We start from the raw sequence: 21,071 nt of genomic DNA on the forward strand, positions 1-21,071 counted from the left end.
ACTATTGTCTGCCCCTCTGATTGGCTGCTCTGTCTGGGGGGTAGGCTCCTATTTAAGGAGGGGGCTCAGCATTTTCTCCCCATTTCCCACCAACTACATTGCTTTTGGACTTCTCCGATATGACTCTATATTAAGTACCTCTTCCCCTTCCCCTTCAGCTCCCTTCTATATGTTGTCTTCCTAACACCACCACCATTAGTTTGCAATCTCCTTGAATGTAGGGATTCCCTTTTTTAAACTTACATTTATATCACCAGCACATAGTACAGTGGCTGACACACAGTAGGTTCTTAATAAATGTTTACTGACTGACCGATTACAGAACAAAGTTCAACCTCCTCGGCCTGGTATTCAAGAGTCACCATAATTTGATTTTCTTATTTTTTCCCCTCTACTCAGTGATGTGCTGGTAAATGTTTAGCAACTGTCTCTCCACAAAGAATTGTAAATGTACCCATGACTTATTTTTTATTTTAATCTGCATTATTACATCTTCTTCATCACTTTCTTAAATCTAGACTATCTATAAAACAATAAAGCAAGCCCTGATGAGTAGCAGTTGTCAATTTCCAAGGTGTAGATGCTCACACTGAAAATTCACCAATCAGCTTTTCTGAGCCATTTTGAACTGGTTCCAACACAACGATGCCTCTTCAGTAAATGTCAACTCCAAATAGAAGTTCTCTCTCCCTCTTCTTTCCCCACTCCCTCACCACCACCACCTCCATTGTAGTTTGTTAGGAGTGCTCTGCTGAACTTTCACTTTGTTTTTTCTTGCACTAAGCATGATACAGAAGAAAGAACATTGAACTTGGAGTCAGAGTTCCCATTCTAAACATATGAGCTATATGACCACAGATAAGTCATTTAACGCTTTTTAGAGCCCTGGTTTATCTGTAAAAATGGTGGGTAATCATTTTTCCATAACCTACCTCAAAGGGCTGTTGGGAAGAAAACACTTTGGAAATCTTAAAGCCCTAGATAAATGTGAATTATCTTCTGAGCTATGCATGCACATCTCAGCACAAAGGAACATGAAGCAGGATCATTTAAAGTATTTAAAGAGCTTTCAGGACCTCATTTGGACCCGTTCATATTGAATTCAAGTATTATTGTAGCAGGGGTTGGATTGGAACATGCATGACTGGGCAGCTCAGTGTAGGGGCCATGGAATGGCCTCTGCAAACCCAACCCCAGGAAGATTCCACACACTCCAAGCCAACCTGACTATGTTATAATTATGAGTATCCCAAGAAACTCTCTCTGCCCCCTTCCCTCCCTCCCTCCTTTTGCCTCTCTCTGTCTCTCTTGGTCTCTGCCTCTGTCTCTCCTTCGTTCTCTCCCACTATCTCTTCTCTTTTCTTCTCTCTCTCTATCTCTGTCTGTCTCTCTCTCCCTTTCCCTCTCTCTTTTCTCTCCTCCATTTCTTTCTCTCTCTTCTCTCTCTTTTTTCTGTCTCTCTCTTACTCTCTCCTCTTTCTCCCTCCTCTCTCCTCTTTCTCTTTCTCTATCCCCTCTCTTCTCTCTCTTTCCTCTTTGTCTATTACCCTCTCCTTTCTCTTTCTTTCCCTCTCTCACTGTGTCTCTCTCCTCTCTCTTTTCTTTCCTCTCTCTCTCCATTTCTCTGTTTCTTTCTCCCTCTCTCTCACTTCTCTCTCCTGTCTCTTTCTCTTTCTGTTTCTCTCTGTATGTCTGTATGTCTCTATCTCTCTCTTTCTCTCTTCTTCACTGTCTGTCTTTCTGTCTCTGTCTCTCTGTGTGTCTCTATTTGTCTCCATCTCTACCTGAATCTCTTTGTTGTCGCTCTCTGTCACACACACACACACACACACACACACACACACACACACACACCCTGCCCAATACTCTCTAGGAACAGGGGGCCACTGAGCTGCCCTGCTCCTCCCTTGGCAGCAGCAAGTGCCAGGGGCATCCTCACCGGCACAGGTGGTCCGTCCGGCACAGGTTCCTCAAGTCCAAGCAGTTGGGCTTCTCCTTGTCCTCATAGGAGCAGCTGGGGAGGATGGTCTGCCGGCGGCGCTCCGCACAGGCCTGGTCCCGGCAGGAGCAGAAGAGCATGCGGTAGGTGTACTCACTGGGCACCCTGTCGAAGAACTGGCGCAGGGCCTTGTGGCACTTGCGGCGGTTGCAGCGTTCAAAGTTTGAGACCTCGCGATTGCAGGTGGAGATGTAGGCTGAGCGCAGCCTCTTGCAGTTCTCGTTCAGGTTGCAGGCCTTGGCAGCATCTAGACAGTGGTTACTCTTTGCGCTCATGGCCGGGTCTGCCCCTGTCCCTGAGGAGGAGGAAGGGGTCAAAGGTCATCAGGAGCACGGAGCTAAGGCAGAAACATCAATAATAATGAGCTCTTGTAGTTGCATAGCACATATCCATCAACCAGTATTTCGTGGTGATTCCCACCATAGTCTATATGATTGTCAAGGCAAGTGTCATTTGTTGTTTTTTTGGTTTTTTGCAGGGCAATGAGGGTTAAGTGACTTGCCCAGGGTCACACAGCTAGTAAGTGTCAAGTGTCTGAGGCCGGATTTGAACTCAGGTACTCCTGAATCCAGGGCTGGTGCTTTACCACTGTGCCACCTAGCTGCCCCAAGGCAAGTGTCATTTGACAGATAAGAAAGCTAAGTTCAAAAACACTAAATAATTTCCCATCAGAGAGCTTGGATTTAAACCTTAGTTTTGATCTCTTGACCTATGGGACCTTGGCCAAATTATTTCACTTCTACAGGCCTCAATTTCCCCATCTTGATGATCTCTAAAATCCCTTCTAGCTCTAAGTAAATGATCCTCATTATTTAAACTACAACCCAGATCTGCTGATTACTTTTACCATTATTATTAATAATTATTATTATAGCTGACATTTACTATAGTCTTTAACATTTGCAAGCACTGCACATACATTATCTCATACAATCCTCATAGAAGTTCTATGAAATAGCACAGGTGTCCCATCATCCCCATTTGAGAGATGAAGAAACTGATGGTCAGAGAGGTGAGTGAGCCAAGACCACAGGATCACAGACTGAGAGCTGGAAAGGACCTCTCTCAGAAGACATCCAGTCCAATTGAATCATATTACAGATGAGGAAACTGAGACCCCTGAACATTAATTGACTTGCCCAAGGTCACATAACTGGTAACTGTCAGAGGCTGAATAGGAGTCCCAGGTCCTGTGGCTCTAGGTCCGGTGCTCCATCCAGGGCTCCATCCAACACAAGACTGGCCAGGGCAGGATAGTTATGACTGATAGGTTCATAGATAGATGTGGAGCTGAAAGAATCTTAGAAGTTACTGAGTCCAAGCCCATTTTATAGATGAGGAAACTGAGGCTCATAAAAACACGAGCAATGAATGTCAGAAACATGAATCGAATCCCAGATCCCCTATAGCCCACTGCCTAGCTTGGAGCAAGAGCATCACACAAATGAGCTGAAAGCCAAAGCAAGAGATGGAACTGAAATGTCACTGGACAAAATGAGGTGTTAGATCTTGTTATTACTGCCCCACCCCTATCCTGGGGAGTCCACCTGACTGAGCCCAAGGAGGATGTATTAAGAACACCACCATTACACCAGTGAATGAGGATAAAGAGACAAAAATTAAATTCCCAGCAATCAAATTCACATTCCATCATGGGGAATAACATGTATCTAGATGACTATACACAAAATAAATGGAAGGTAATTGGGGGCTTGGGGGGGAGCACCTGGAAGCCCTAGCACCTGGAAGATATCAGAAAAAAAACTTGGTATATGAGATGGATATTTGAATTCTTTTTAAAGAAACCTGAGGTTCTAATAGGTAGAGGTGATAAGGGAGTTCATTCCAAGCATGGGAGCCAGACAGTACAAAGATGGGGGATGGTAAGTGGAGTTTCGTGTAGGACAGCAGAAAGAATGCCAATCTGAATGGACCAAAGAGTGCATGAAGGAAAGAGATGTACAATATATTAGGCTGAAAAGGTACTTTGGTGCCAATTTTTTTTTTTTTAGGCAATGGGGGTTAAGTGACTTGCCCACGGTCACACAGCTAGTAAGTGTCAAGTGTCTGAGGCTGGATTTGAACTCAGGTACTCCTGAATCCAGGGCCAGTGCTTTAACCACTGCACCATCTAGCTGCCCCCTGGTGCCAAATTTTTGAAACCCAGCATTTATATTTGATTCTAGAGACAATAGGGAGCCAGTGAAGTTTACTGAAAAGGAGAGTGACAGTCAAATATGTGCTTTAGGACCATCATTTATGTGACCTTGGGCAAGTCACTTAAATTCTCTGGGCCTTGGGGCAGCTAGGTGGCACAGTGGATAGAGCAGCAACCCTGGAGTCAGGAGTACCTGAGTTCAAATCCGGCCTCAGATACTTGACATTTACTGGCTGTGTGACCCTGGGCAAGTCACTTAACCCCAAGTGCCTCACCAAAAAAAAAAAAAAATTATCTGGGCCTTTGTTTCCTCATCTGTTCAGTGACAGTGTTGAAATAGATGGTACCCCTGTAATTCCATCTCTTTCTTCTCAGCTGCCATTTCCCCATTGGCAAATAGCTTAGGTTCAAGCAGGTGATGGATAATGACTTGGATCTATTTGGTATGTGCCAGGTAGAATGTGATTTAGAGGAACAAGCACTTAATAAATATTTATTGACTGACTAACTAATTGACTCTGTGTGACTTTGAACAAATTTGTTGTTGTTGTTCAGTCATTTTCTGGTCCGACTCTTCATGATTCGTTTGGAGTTTTCTTCGCAGAGGTACTGGATCAGTTATTTCCTCCTCCAGTCCATTTTACAGATGAGGAAACTGAGGCAAACAGGGTTGAGTGACTTGCCCCCAGGGTCATGCAGCTATTAAGTGTCTGAGGCCAGATTTGAACTCACAAAGATGAGTCTTCCTGACTCCAAGCACTCCATCCACTGCACTACCTAGCTGCCCTTGAACAAGTTACATCCCTACTATGGGCCTCAATGTCTTCATTTGCAAAATGATGAAGCTGAACTAGGCTCCCTCTAACATCCCCCATTGCTCTGACGGTCTGATCTATGATTTCTCAGGTCCTTTCCATATCTAAGTACAGGACCCTCTGATTGTGTGTTCTCTGAGCCTTTGAGAGCCTTTGAGATTAACAGGAGGTTGTACACTGGTGCTCTCTCTCCCCTCTCGCAATTGGAGTGGATGAGAATCTGGAAAAGCAGTTCATCATGTATTTAGTGAACAGTATCCACTGAGCCCTATGTATCAGCCTTCCTTCTATCCCTTTGTCCACAGTTAATTCTTAAAAGTCAAGAAGAGCTTGATTCAAATTCTGTCTCTGACAAATACCGATTGTGTAGCTGACCAGCAACTAACTTCTCCGTGCTCCTAGGCAATCCTTTAAGGCCATAAGTCACAAATAAGTTGCAGACCCTGTATTCATTTTGTATGTATGCATGTGTGCATGCATGTAAGTGTGTGTATAAAGAAATATACATACATATATGTATATTTATGTGTGTATTCTGTATATGTATATACATATGTGTGTATATGTATGTGTATGCATGTGTGTATGTGTATAAAACAAATCAAATATAAGCTCCTTAAAGGCAGAGACTATTTCATTTTTTTCTTTGTGTTTCTATTGTCGTTTGATTATTTCAGTCGTGTCTGACTCTTCATGGCCCCATTTGGGGTTTTCTAGGCAGAGATACTGAAGTGGTTTGCCATTTGCTTCTCCAGATCATCTGACAGATGGGGAAACTGAGGCAAACAGGATGAAGTGACTTGTCCAGGGTCACATAGGTAGGAAGTATATGAGGCCAGATTTGAACTCATGAAGATAAGTTTTCCTGACTCCAAGGCCAGAGCTCTATCTACCTGCCACCTAGCTACCCCTTTGTATTTCTAGTACCTAGCAAGAAAGAACTTAATAATTGCCTGCATATTGGTTGATGTGTATGGCAAAAGGGAAGTTCCTCACACAAGTACACAGACAAAAAAAAAAAAAAGGAAATCATAGGTCTACCCACTAGAGTGTGGGGATAAAAAGATTACTAAGTCCTCTCTCTCTAAGGACTTATGGTATATTTAAGGAAACAATACCAATCAATCAACAAGCATTTATTAAGCACCTACTAGGGAAGGGAAAGTGAAGGAAATAAGCATTTATTACACACCCACTATGTACCAAGTACTGTGGTAAGTGCTTTTAACAAATATTATCTCATTTGATCCTCAACAATTCAAGGAGGTAAATACTCTTATTATCTCCATTCTACAGGTGAGGAGACTGAGGAGGCAAAGAGAGGTTAAGTAATTTGCCCAGGGTCACACAGCTAGTAAGTTTCTGAGGCTGAATTTGAATTCAGGTCTTCCTGACTCCAGGCCCAGAGCTCTATTCATTCCAGGCACTGTGCTAGGCTGCGAAGGTTCAAGTGCAAAGAATGACAGCACAAAACCATAGAGGGCATGTCCTAAAGTGCTAAAGGCAATTCAGGGATGGGGATGAGTGTGTGGGGGTGCTGTACCCAGCTATATGACTGTCCCCACAACAACCCCAGATAGGCAGAAAGCAGCTGCTCAGATGCCCTCCCCTTTGAGCACTGGAGAAGGATGCAGAAAGGAAGCAGAGATAGCATGGGTGCTATGATAGGAACAGAAGCAGGGCATCCATTCCCCCAGCTCCCAAGCCACCCATTGTCTTGCCAAGCCTCCACCACCAGTCCAGGATGTGGAAAGGGGAAGGAAACAGGCCTCACCAGGGAAGGGACAGCTCAGAGGGTGCATGCCACAGTATGGGGGGAGGGGCCTGCCAAAGAGCAGGGAGTTTTCTCTTTCAAACCCCATCAGGCCTTTTGAGTGACTTCCAGGCAAGGACGAGGCAATGGCCCAGAGCTAAGGTGAAGAAGACAGACTGAAGAAGTTGGGGCTTGGGGAGAGACAATTGCAAACAGGAACGGCAGCTAATTTAGGCCTGTGGCTGCTTTTAGGTTTCCCAGGTGCTCTGTTCCCTCTCCTCTCAGCATGTTCCTGTGCTAATGCCCGTGTAATTATAGCCTCAGTTGCTTCCATTTGGAGCTTGAATAGAGAAAGCATTTGCTATGGGGGGAAAAATGGAAACCCCTGGGCCAAAACTTGGTAAATTTCCTAGAAACAAACAAACAAAAAAAAAAAAGGCAGGAAATGAAGCAGTAGAAATAAGCAATTGCTTCATTACCGGGAAATAGGCCCCCTCCCTCTTGCAGGATGGGAAACAGGAGAGCAAGAGACCTAGGATCCCTTCTATGCCAGCATATAGTTGGCACTTAACATGTTTATTGATTGATTGATTGAAGAAGAGAGATCCACTTCAGAGCTCATCAGGACAATTGCCTTCTCTCCAGGCCCCTTCTCCAAGCAAGACCCTTGCTATTAAAACAAGTGGCATGCATTCATAGGTTTCAAAGCTAGGAATCAGATTGCTTGAAGTCTGTCTGGCCCAGCCTCCTCCTTTAACAGACCAGGAAACAGAACCAGAAATTGGCTTGTAGCAGCCAAGAGTCAAACCCCAGCATTATAGCATTATAGATCTGAAATTGGAAGGGACTTGAGCACTCTGGTCCAATCCTCTCCTTTTTAAAGATGAGAAAACTGAGGCTCAGAGAAGTTAAATAATCAACGGGTCAAAGATCAAGAACTAGAAAGAAACTAAGAGATCATCTAATACAGTTCCTTTATTTTACAGATGAGGACACTGAGCCTGAAGTAAGATGACTTGCCAAAGACCACAGGGCTGGCACTTTGTTCCAAGTGGAATTCCAACAGGGATCCAGTGGGGTCAGAATCTCACAAGTACCTGCCTCCCATAAGAAGACATCAAGATCCAAACCCAGGTCTTCCAAACATGGTACTCTTTCCAATACAGTGGGGACAATGGGGAGATGTCCTCACCTACTTCACATTAGGAGAAAGGCCCAGCTGAGCCTTCCTACCAGCAAAGAAAGAGGCAGGGATGCATACCCCAAGGAGAATCCTCCCCCAATCTCTGGCCCCATCAAATTCCTTTCAACAAAGTGATAATGTAAACCTTGACCTCTCCCCTGCCACACATTCTCTTTTCCAAGCTCTTGCTACCTTTCCTTCTAACAACTAAGTGTTGAAGTTGATAGAGTCCTGGGTGTAGAGTAAGGGAAACCTGAGTTCAAATCTGATCTTTCCTAGCTGTATGACCCTGGGCAATTCACTTAATCTCTGCCTCAGTTTCCTCAACTATAATAATAATAATAATAATAATAATAATAATAATAATAATAATAATAGTTCCTACCCCCTCAGGGTCATTATGAGGATCAAATGAGATAATATTTGTAAAGTGCTTTAGTACATAGCAGACACTATATAAATGCTTATTGCCTTCCCTTCCCCTCATTAGAATTTCATTCCTTTGTGTCTTGAAGCCTTTTCCTTCTTCAAGGAGTCTCTTTCAAAAAGGAAATGATGCCAGCAGGAATCCCACTATGATATCAACTAACATTTAAATTACTAGTTGATCCCTTAACAGGGATTAGTTAACAATTTAGGAAAGCAAGAATGGGACAAAGGATTGGGGGCAGAGCTGCAGTATTAGGTGGAAGGGAAAGGTACTCAGTGAGAAAGGTGAGGAGGTGGGGGGGGGGGTCTGTCCTAGCTCTGTCCCTCAAAATCATCCCTGTCACCAGCTGCCAACCTGTTTGCCAAATTCAGAAAGGTCTAGCTGGAGCTAACTCATACAAGTTGAAGAAAGCCCATTGTTAAATTTTCAGTGTGAGCATTTACATGTCAGAAATCAGCAAAAGCAACACACATTTAAGGCCAGATTTCTTGTCTAGACTTAAGAAAGCAATACAGAAAATGTTAATTTTACAGATTAAACTTTTAAAAAATGTATTATACATACTTTTTTTTGAAAGCCGGGAATTAAATATTTCCCCCATGTCTGAGGTCTCTAAGTGCAGGAGAATAACAGAACTGAGAAATGAAGTTACAGGAGAGCCACCCAGAACAAAGATCACACAAGACATAAGGAGGAATTCTAGACTCAAATGTCCCAGGTCAAGAAGAACCAGAAACACAAGGTCATATCCAGGGTGCTTCTCAGGCAAAGCCTCGCAGGCCTGCCAAAAAAGCTGGTGAGGAAGGAGGGAGAGGGTGAGCTTAGGGCATAGGTGGCAGATGAAAAAGTTGGCAAGCAGCTGCCTGGGTGAAAGTCTACGCTTTAATGACATTTGGCACTTTCCAAAACATTAACAAATTAATCCTCCCAGCCTCTGGGGATACAGTTCAGATTCATTATCCTCATTCACTCTTTTCCACTGAGGAGAAACAGGTCTGGAGAAGAGGGAGGCACAAAGGCCCAGAGATTGGTAGGGCCCCTTACATACGACCACAATACTTTCTCTCTCGGCCCTCTTGGCTCCCCCACCCCCAAACACACACCCATCTTCTTTCTCTTCTGGTATTGTTATTGGAAATCATGCTGTAATCTTTTCTGGGGGTCCACAAGTCACTTACTAGACACATAGGGATATTCATTCCCACTCCACCCCAAACAAACTGCCCGATCTCATCATACTCCCAGAACAGCTGCCCTTTCTCAGTCAACAAGCATTGATTAAACACTTATGTTCCGGGCACCCATGCCAAGCACCCGTCATAGAAAGAAAGGCAAAAACATGCTCCCTGTCTTCAAGGACCTCACATTCCAATATGGGAGAGACAGCGTGTGTGTGTGTGTACAAGATATATCCTGTCTAAAAGGGAGATAATGTTAGTGGGAAGGAGCCAGCAAAAAGGGGCCCCTGGGATGGCTGTCTCTACAAGGTAGGATTTGAGCCGAGTCTTGAAGGAAGTGAGGACAAAAAGGGGGATGCATGGGGGACAAGCTAGTGCAAAGGCCCAGAGTCTGGAGATGGAAAGTGGGGAACAACATGGTCAGTGGAGCTGGATTATAGATTTAGAGAAGAGCAAAGTATAAGATTGGAGAGATAGGAATGGGCCAGATTGTGAAGGGCTTGAAATGCCAAACAGGGTTTTATAGGGGATCCTGGAGCTAATAGGGAACGACTGGAGTTTGTTGAGTTGGGAGGAAAGATAACATGGTCAGAAGTGCACTTGAAAAAGATCATTTTGGTAATGGTTGGAGGTTTGATTGAAAGGGGATGAGACAGACCAATGAGAAGAGGGTTACAAAAGTCCAGGTCCCCAGAGTCCTAGAACCAATCAGAATCCTACCATGGGCTACCCCTACATAAGAATAAACACAGGGACCCCTCTGACCTCCTATAGATCATTGGGGAAAGCTTTTAAAAGGCAAAGAAAAATTATCCTTCTATCTAAATCTATGGTCCTTATAGCAGAATTTGTCTTTGGACACCCCCTCTATTCCTTTAGTCCTCTCCCCTCCCGAAGCCTCTTCTTGCTCCCTTCAAGGTACTAACCTGAAATCAATCTACAGTGGCTTAAGGAATTCTACCTTGTGGTTTCACTGGCGAGTTCTTGAAAACCAAAAAGCTTTCAAAATCCAAAGGACTCTATTCCTAATAGTGAAAAGTCAGACCAGTAAGGGGAGGAAGAAAGGGTGTGCAGAAAGGCCTGTCCTCACATTACAGGCCTCTCTTACTGGCCTCTTCCTGAGACCAGCCCTGACTAATCACCCCTAAATGACAGAACACAACCTCTTTACAATCCCAAGGGAAAGGCAAACAACAAGAGGTCACCTAGTCCTTAGGCCAACCCTCCTTCTCTGTGCAAAACAATATGCTAATCACCCCCTCAAAAATAGGATTCTATCCTGGGAGAAACCTCCAGACACCTCCACACAGACAAATATACATACATGCAAAGCATGTGTGTGCATGTGTGTGTACTGACACACAGGCTTACAAATAAAACCATCTGATATTCTTTGCTGTATGGGATGGCTCTCTGGGAGGGGAAAAGAGAAGAGATAATGGAAGAAATTTAGGCACTATAAAAACCAAAGATATGGCAATAAAAATTATTTTAAAAAAACAAACAAATCCATCCCTGACATCTTTTTATCTACCAAACCTGCAAACTGAAGGGAGGGGACATATTTGATGACCTCTGAGGTATATTTTCGAAGCTCCAACATTTTATGCTTCTGTGATCTCATGGGCCCCACCATCAAGAGCGTGTGATGAGGGCAGCCATCGCTGAACAAGGTTACCAGAACAAAGAGGAGCATAGTAAACACATTCCAAACTGGGATGGAAAACAGCTGTCCCTGAGGTTGCTTCCCCCCAGTCCTAGCCTGTGCTGAGCAGCCTCCACCAGCCCCACCCCACAGAGAAAAGGAGGGAGGGGGAGGAAGCTTATGGCAATGATGAATCCCTTAGTTTGTCCTTGGTCCCTTCATCTTCTCCCCTTTGTTCCCCCCTGACATCCTACCCCGCCCCATGCCCATCCTGCTCTCACCTGGTTCTCTCATCCCTGCTAAGGGATAAACCACAAGCCACTGATGAATGACCTTTTAATATAGAATCATATACGCAGAGATGGGAGGGAACTTAAAGAACAATTAGTCCAGTTATTTCAGTGTATAAATGAGGAAACCTGGGAGGAAGGGGAAAGGGGGTAAGAGTGAAATTACCTGCCTGAGGTCACACAGGTGGTTAGGATACAAACTCAGGACCCCTAACTATAGAGTCAGTGTTTTTTCCACTGTGCCATGCTGCTAACCTCCACACACAAAGTCTGCCCTCCATACTTACCCATGTCCCTTCTAGACCCTACCTCCCCCAACACACACACACACACACACACACACACACACACACACACCTGCCCTTTAGAATTTATCCCTCTAAATTCACCAAATGATATTCAAGGAGCAGGCTGGGAAATAGGTCCATGTAGAAATTCCCAACTTTGTCCTTTACTTAGATCTTATTCTTCAGAGGGGGTAAATAGCCCCAAAGAAGGAAAGTTACAACCTCTGGGAAAAACATAGCTCAGTGGTCAAACCATGTACAGGAAACTGACTCTCAAACAGAATCTAGGTGCCTTGTAAAGGTGTGATCAGACTAGATTTAGGAACTGGGAAAGGAAGTGTAGTTCTTGGTCTTTGAACTAGAAGACAAGAGTCATACCATGTACAGGCTGCCAACAATGCTGATTTTACACGTTGGTGGTGGAGTAGGTGGCTCTCTATATGATGTAATTTAAGGGAATTTAAAAGTACCTCTCAATCTCTCCGTCCAAAAATATCTCTCCCACTTGGTGTTTTTCAGTCGTTTTAGTCATGTCCAACTCTTCGTGACACCATTTAGGGTTTTCTTTGGCAAAGATACTGGAGTGGTTTGCTATTTCCTCCTCTAGCTCATTTTACAGATGAGGAAACTGAGGCAAGTAGGGTTAAATGACTTGCCCAGGGTCACATAGCTGGTATCTGAGGCCAGATTTGATCTCCAGGCCCAGAATTCTACCCACTGCACTACCCATCTGCCTGTCTTCCCCACTACTGGGCCTGAAATTCTACTAGTTGAGATTAATTCCTTTGACTAAAGTAATGCCAATTTCTTAGGGTCCTTAATGCAAATTCTCTAGCAGTGGAGGAGAAGAGTCGAAAGAAGGGAGGAGGCTCAGGGTTGAACCTTAAGAGTATCAGAGCTCTAGAGGTGAAAGGGCTTTCAGGGTCAACTAGTCCAAACGTCTCCTTTCCCAGATGAGGAAACTGAGGGCAGCATCATATTTAAGGGAAAGGCTTGCCATCCTTCTGGCCAATGAGACCACTGGAACCACCCATGAGTACTCACTAGGTACCTGGAGGCAAGGGAGGGTACAGAAGGGACAGAAAAGAATCTGCCAAAGACCAGTTTCACAAGCAAGACAGCCCCTGGTACAAAGACAGAAGGCTCCCTCTCCAGACAGGCCCAAAGGTTTCTCTCAGGGGGACACAGCAGGTCAGTGAAAGCCCAGCACCATCTGGTTTCCACACCACCACCCCTCCCCACCCCCCAGGACTCTCACAGCCCAACCAGTGGGAAAGGAGGAAGACTGGGCAGATCTCATCATAGTCGCATCCCTTGTCTCTCTCGACCCATGCCACCACCTTCTGCCCTCCCCCAAATGATTTCCCCCTGGAGGGAGAGGTATAAGAGGTGACAGAGCTTTGCTAAAGCCCAATTTTTCTTGACACTCAGAGAATCTGACAGCTGTTGGAAAAGGAATGTGATTTAGAAATTTAAATAACACACTTCGGCATTCGGCTGGGGAGACAACCTGAGGATAAGCAGTTTATCTCCCCAGTCACGGGGAAAGGTGGGCAGGGAGCAGGGCTAATGATTTCCTCGATTCTCCCTCCTCCCCTCCCCATTAAATAGAACCACACCAAGACTGACCTACCCCCACTCACAGTGCCCTGGGCCACACCACCCACACTGCACAGCCGTCCCCGCTCCATGTATCTGCAGAATAGCCCAGGGAGGAAACAATAGCAGGGAATCTTCACTTTTGGAGGCATGGAACCAGAAAGGATCTTGGTCCAGAAAACTGAGGGGCAGAATGAAAAGCAAACCCTACTAGCAGCACCACAGACCCAGTGAAGATTGAGCCTGAGGAACTGAAGCTATGACTGCTGTCTGCAATCTCTTGCCTCTGGAATAAGTACTTCTCTTGCAGAAGGTTAATACACACTCCCACCCCACCCCCTCACCCCCGTGTCAAACCCCACCCACCCTGACAGACCAATACTGAGAGCCAGGTAAGAATACTGGGAGAGGAGCAACTAGGTTGCACAGTGGATAAAGCACTGGTCCTGGATTCAGAAGAACCTGAATCCAAATCTGACCTCAGACACTTAACGCTTACTAGCTGTGTGACCCTGGGCAAGTCACTTAACCCTCATTGCCCCACAAAAATTTTTTTTTTAAAAAGATCAAACAAAGTAATGTATAAGAATACTGGGAGACATACCAGCTCTGGAGTCAGGAGTAGCTGGGTTCAAATCCAGCCTCAGACACTTAACACTTACTAGCTGTGTGACCCTGGGCAAGTCACTTAACCCCAATTGCCTCACTAATAAATAAATAAATAAATGAATGAATGAATGAATGAATGAATGAATGAATAAATAAATAAATAAATAAATAAATAAATAAATAAATAAATGAATAAATAAATAAATAAATAAATAAATAAATAAATAAATAAATAAATAAATAAATAAATAAAAGAATACTGGGAGACAAGGGAAGAAACAATAGCCCAGAGCTTGCTGGGAGATGCTTGATCCCAACACCTCCTTGGTTTCCACTCTGTCTCTGTACTCCTCAACCCCTCCACCCCTACTGTATCCATCACATCTCTATTCCTTAAACACACCATACATATCCCCACCTCTTCACTCTGACCCCCATGTTTCTGAAGCCTACCCATCCTTCAAACCTGTGAGATTTAAAATTGGATAGAAGTTTTTACCACAAACCCCAGCTCAAATCCCTCTCCCTCCATGACGCTTCTCCAATTCACAGAGCCCTTCACTTGCTTTCAATCCCATCACATGCATTGCCTTTGCCATTTCCATGACCCCTGTCATCTAGAAATCTGTTTTTAGTTATCTTTTTTGTATATTCTGCTTCCCCTAACAAGACTTCAAGTTCTTAGAGGGCAAGAACCTAGTCCTAGGATGAGATCATTAGTCTTTGTGTTTGCCCCCCCCAAAGAAGAGCTTAACACAGTGCTGGACACACAGCCAGTTCTCAGTTCATGAGATGGTTAATTAATGACCATGACCAACCAGTCTTGGGGCCCTCTTATAGCATAGAGCTCATAGTCCCTCTTCCCCCACAGGATCCCCAAGGGGATCATAATTCCAGAGCCATGCAGTGTGAACCGAGAGAAAAACATTGGACTGGGATTTATGAAGCCATTGGAGTTCAGTCAGAATCTTGCTAGGTAAACGTGGGCAAATCATCTCACTCAGTAGCTCTTAACTCATTGTATGTCACGGACCTCTCTGGCAGGCCTGGACCCCCCCTGGACCTCCTTCTCTGAATGTTTTTAGATGCATCAAATAAAATTCATAGAACGACACAGGAAACCAATCATATTTAAACCAGGATGGCATTTTTTTCCCTTCCAAATTCACACACACTGTGCAATATGCTCACAGACCTGTAGAACCCTAGTTAAGACCCCCTTCTCTAGGCCCCAGTAGCATCCTCATCTATAAAATAAGGAGGTGGGGTCAGACCAAAGGTATCAAACACTCAGCCTGCCAGCAACATTCCCAAGGGTGTCCTGAACTGGACCCAAATGTAATTGAAAAATATTTAACAAAAGAAATAAAAAGAACAATAGAACATAGATAATGTTAATAGTTGGTTTTCTAAGACAATACCTGGGCTGCAGGACCCCATTTCTATATTAGTTTGTTGACACTACTGGGACAGACTCTCCCTAAGGCTGCCTTCCAGCCCTAAAAACATCCAATGAGTTTGACTATTAGCCAGGGCCTGACCTGAATCCTCCAGTTTTGCCTCTGGTGGGGGAAAAGGAGGGTGTGGAGGAAGGGGACCTATGACTACATCCCCTCCCTCCAGGAGAATTCACTGGCAACTCCCATTGACAAGCAAGGCCATCTGCCTGTCTCCTCTCTCCTGTCATAAAGCCGTGTGTCCCAGTTGCTGAGAAGAATTCCTTTCATCCTAGCTTTGATCTCTGGCTGGGCTCCTCCAGCTCTGTGTATCTACCTCATGCCTGCCTGATCCCAGGCAGATATCCTCCCTCTCCCTCCTTTATTCCCTTTCCCACCCCTCCTCCCTCCCTCCCTCCCTCCCTCCCTCCCTTCTTCCCCTTTCTCTCTGTCTATATCTCTCCCTCTATCTCCCCTTCTCTCTCCCTCTCCCTCTCTCTCTCTCTCTCTCTCTCTCTCTCTCTCTCTCTCTCTCTCTCTCTCTTTCTCACACACACACACACACACACACACACACACACACACACACACACACACACACACACACACTCAAGCATGCATCCCTGCTGGTTCCCCATCACCTGCCTCCTCCCCCAGCACCACAGTTCCCTGTGCTGCCCCTGCTTTAAAAAGCCTTTTCTCCTGATATACCTTCCTCTTGGCTGTGCCTTGCTTTCACACCCAGCCTACCCTCTCTTTCCCAGCTTTAAGCACTCTGACTTGGAAGGGGAAACTCAAATTTGAATGCCAGCTCTGATAATTACTAGCCTTCCAACCTTAGACAAATTGCTCTGAATTATCTATGCCTCAGTTTCCTTATCTGGAAAATGGGTGTGGTTGTTATAAGAATCAAGTTGTGAGATTCTTAAGTTGCTACCAAAAAAGGGGGTGGTTACTGTTATTATTATTATTATTTTAGATGTAATGAGAGAGTTTAGAATAATAATTATTATGCTGGGTCACTACACATGACTTTCCCCAATGACCTAGGGGATGACTTGCTTCACAAGCCTTGGAAGTTCTTGTCCACAAGAACAGAGCAGCCAGTCAAGGGATCTCAGGTCCCATGACTGAATCCAAAGTCTGGTTAGTTGAGAACAAGAAGAGAAAGGAATAGAAAAATAAATCACCCACCCCAACCTACTTTAGGACAGAATTCTGAGGGGAGGAGAGGGGAGGGGGGGAGAAAGAGGGAGAGGGAGGAGGAAGGGGGGAGGTGCTTAAAGTAACAATAATACCCATCATTTATAGCAAGCTTTGCCAAATGTTTTGCATACAGTATCCCATGTGTGCCTCAGAGTCACTCTGAGGTACTAATATATCCCCATTTTATAAATAAAGAGATGGTTTTAAAAGGGGTTAAGTGACTTGCCCAGGGTCACACAGCTTCTAAATGTCTCAGGTGTGATTTGAACCTAGGTCCATCCTAACTCCAGGTTCAGAATTCTCTCCATTATACCGTACTTCCTGACAAAAGGGTACAAGTGTCCAACTCAAGGTCCCCAGGATCCAGGTAAAATGCAAAATAATGAGATGAATCAATACAAAGTTCTTGAGGAATAGGCATCAGAAGGAAGAGAGCAACTGACCCAAACACACAGGATACTGCCCTTCCCCAAATCCCTGGTATCCCAGGCTTGAAGAATAACACTGGTCATGGTGTGGCTGTACTCCACACACATTTATAAACTCATAAAGCACACATATCCAGAGGATAAATGAACACCCAAGAGTAGCACTAGATGGGAAAGAAAGACAACAAGCCGCCTCACCCTTGCATGGAGAGAGGAAGGAGAAGAAGCTGCACCTAATTCCATCACATCACAAAATGGAAGCACCCCCAGGAACCTTGGAGATAGTCTAGTCCAAGCCCCTTGATTTCAGACTTGGAATAGAGGTCCAGAGGGGAAGTAACTTGCCCAGAATTAGTCAGCAATTAGAGCCAGAAAGGCTCCTAGCCCCATGTCTCCTAGTTCCCAGTCCTATGTTCATTCCACTACTCTGTGTTGTTAACTTCCACCTGATGCTCTTATCTCTCCACTGCCCTACTTAGGATAAGCTTCATCCTAGTGGTAATTAACACCAGCAGTAGAATCACCCCCTTTTCCTCCTTCCTTCTCCCTGCTTCTACTACTCTTTAGATTTATCACTCACATAAGACTACCAATTCACCATATCCAAGGGGTGGCTCTTGGAGGTGAGCTGGTAGAGGTGATCAAAGACCCCCTGAGGGCCTGGCCTCTATACCAATAAGAGGTGACATTTATCTTGCCCTTCAAGTCTTCCAAAGAACTCTACCTGCACCATTTGATTTGAACCTCAAAACTACTCTGTGAAGAAGGGACTATTGGTGTTATTATCCTCATCACACAGAAAAGTAAATTGAGACTCCAGAGAAGCTGTGATTTGTCCATGATCAACAGCTAGTAAATATTGTGGGGAGGCTTTAAATTGAGATCTCTCCTTAATATAACAGCAGGAGGCCCTGAATTCAAATCTGGCCTCAGACACTTACTAGCTATGTGACCCTGGGCAAGTCACTTAACCCCAATTGCCTCCAAAATGAATAAATGAATGAATGAACAAAGGAACAAATAAGTGACTGAATGAATGAGTAAATAAATAAATGAATAAATAAATGAGTAAATAAATAAATAAATGCAGCTGCAGCATTACTTCCTCATATGCTCTCCCTGGAGGGGAGGTCCCAGCATTTACTCATAGAATCATAGACCTGGAGTCGTAAGCTATTTTTAGGGGCGATCCATTCTGGCCTCTTGGTTTTACAGATGAGGAAATGAACAGCAATGTGACAGTAAATGTCTAAATGTCAACTCCCAAAATGTATACACACACACATGCCCACATTTTAAAGTTTCATTTGTATTATTAATATTTTCTCCATCACTTTCTTAAGTCTAGACAATAAATCAAGCCCCAACTCATAGTGTTTGCTAACTTCTGAGGTGCAAATGCTCATGCTGAAAATCTAACTATGAGTTCCCACAAGAGGTTAAGAGCTGGTTCCATCAAACTCTTAAAACTGAGGCCCAGAAACATTAAATTGCTTGCTCAGGGGTCACATAGTAAATGTCAGAGGCAGGATTTGATCCCAAGTCTTCCTGGCTCCCAGTTTAATGCTGCATCCATGATGCAAAACTGCTTCTCATTGCCTAAAAGTGTTGTTCTATATGTTATGGGGAGGTGGGCAGGAGGATGAAGAAAAGTGGCTCAGGAGGGACGGGAGGGGGAGAGAAGGGGAAAATGCATGGTCTGAGCCAGCTGCCTGTAGGCAGCAGATAATAGGGAGCTGATACTGTGGGTTAGAGACCCAGTAATTTGCTCATTTGTCTTGTTGACATCCTCGTCTAGCAGAATGTCAAGTCCATTAAGTAAAGATTTTCTACTAAGAGGACACTTGGGCTTAAGTTCAGAGTCATCTGATGTATGGGCTGGGATAGGAGCCCAAACTGTTCCATAGTCAAGGAGGCACACTGATGCCCACTGGAGGGTGGACCACCAGGTACCACCTCATTTTGCCTGGAATTCCTCCAAAGTCCCTCCTAGTTCTGCCATTCTGTGGTTCACCTCCCTTCTGCTGCCCATTCTTATGGCTTCAAGATGTCTTTCTTTCTCCCTTAGAGGTTTCCCTTGATATTCATTTTGATGTGATTTCACCTATAAGCCTCATCTGGCACCTTCAGGTTCCAGAGAGGACAGGGAGGGCAGAAAGGACATATTTGGTGTAGCCAGGGTAAAAGCAGCCTGAGCGTCCACAGACATAAGAAGGAGGACCGCTGCTGCACATGACTTTCATCTCACCAAAACACCTCTTTTTCTCAGGGGAAGGGAGTGGCCCAAGGGCAAGGTCTTAGTCCAATCCATTCAAAGAATGCAAGAAATCACATCTGGGAAAGGCTTTAATAATTATCCAGTTAGATGATGAGTGAGATGAGCAGAACCAGAAGAACATTATACACAGTATTATCAACACTATGTGTTGACCAACTGTGATAGATTAGATTCTTCTCACCAATCCAACGGAACAAGAATGTTCCAAAGGACTCATGCGGGAAAAGGCTCTCCAAATCCAGGAGAAAAAAAAAAAGAAACTGAGGGATATGGATGCTGATTGGACAATACTATTTCTTTTGTTTTAGATGCTGTTGGTTTTCTGATTTCAGGTTTTTCCTTTGTGCTCTGATCCTTCTCATATAGCATGACTAATGCAGAAATATGTTTGATGTTATTGTGTATATTTAACCTATATCAGATTGCCTGCTGTCTAGGGGAGGGGGGGAGGGAAGGGAGGAAGGGAGAAAAATTTGAAATTTGAAATCTTATATAAGTAAATCTTGAAAACTATTTCTACATGTAACTGGAAAATAATAAAATACTTTTATTTAAATAAAAAAAACCATAAATAATAATTATTATCCAGTTCAACCACCTTATGAATGAGGAAAATGAAGCCCTTGAAGAGGAAAGGACTTGGTCAACGTCACACAAGTGGCAGAGCCAATACAACAATCTAGGTCTCCTAATTCCCTTTATAGGGCTCTTTTCCCTATACCACAATACATGTAAGGGTACGGTACGGGGGAGAGAAAGGAGGACTCAATTTAGATGCCAATCCATTTTTACAGTCTCCAGATGTATTCCCAATAGGGGTCCAGAAAGAGAGATCCTTAATTGGCTAATTTAAACTGCTGCAACCCTCTGCTTGTGGGTCCAGAATTATTCAGAGAGAGAGAGAAGGCACATTTGTCATCTACCCCTCTAGAGAAAACTTCATTCGTAAAGTTTCTAGATCATTCTAGGAAAACAATGCTTACAAAGCCAAAATACCCTCAAGCCATAGAAAATCACAAAGTTATCCTTGGATAGACTAACAGCTCTGGGTCCTGAGTTTCACACCAAGAACACTGTGAGGAAAGTACAACCCTTTTGCTCCCAAAGGCCTTCTTTCCTTATGAAGAATTCCATTGAGAGACTTCTCACAACTAAGAGAATGACCCAACACCCACAGACTCATCTCCCAATCAGAGTTCCTACCCCCCTCCAGCCACAGCAAGACTTTCACATCTTTTATCCCCTAGTTCCCAGGGACAGGAAGAGAATAAGTTGAAAGAACCAAAATATATCTAGTCCAGGTCCAATAACAGACAGCCACCAATGAAGAAGTCAGGACTAAGTATCCCTTCCTCCTCATTCCCTATAGCAGAAGTAAGAAAAAGCACGAGGCCCAAAGACTCCACCTTCTAGTGTATCCCTGTGGGTAGTAACAGGTTCAGGAGAAAGGAAAGAATGAGTTGGAGACAAAGACACTGGAAGTGGAGACCAAGGGCAGGATGGCAAGGGACAAGGATGCCTGGAGGTATGGATGATGAGATAGCCACAAAGGTGTGATGATATAGAGCGCATATGGTTGGTGAGAGAGGGAAGGAAAGCTCTGGTATTCAGGCCCAAAACAGGGCTTTCCAAGGAGTCCACTTACCTGAGAAGATTGAAGCAAGCCTGAAGATGTCTGAGAGGCGGGAGGTGATAGGCTCATAGGGTGAGGCTTCATAAAATTCCTCTCCTAAAAGAGGAAGAAGAAAATTGGTAGTCTTGTTGAGATGAGAGGATG

General features: G+C 44.3%; 1 protein-coding gene across 1 annotated transcript in view; it reads right to left on the bottom strand.

Moving 5' to 3' along the window:
* Positions 1 to 21,071, bottom strand: part of GFRA2 (GDNF family receptor alpha 2) — a 103,508-nt gene that overhangs the window by 67,896 nt on the left and 14,541 nt on the right. Inside the window, exons 3-4 of the mRNA XM_043990030.1 lie at positions 20,940 to 21,023; positions 1,940 to 2,294 (exon numbers count right to left, since the gene is read on the bottom strand). Of these exons, the coding sequence (XP_043845965.1) occupies positions 1,940 to 2,294; positions 20,940 to 21,023 (439 nt within the window). The remainder of the gene's footprint in view (positions 1 to 1,939; positions 2,295 to 20,939; positions 21,024 to 21,071) is intronic.

The sequence above is a fragment of the Dromiciops gliroides genome, chromosome 2 (assembly GCF_019393635.1).
Source record: "Dromiciops gliroides isolate mDroGli1 chromosome 2, mDroGli1.pri, whole genome shotgun sequence".
NCBI lineage: Eukaryota > Metazoa > Chordata > Mammalia > Microbiotheria > Microbiotheriidae > Dromiciops > Dromiciops gliroides.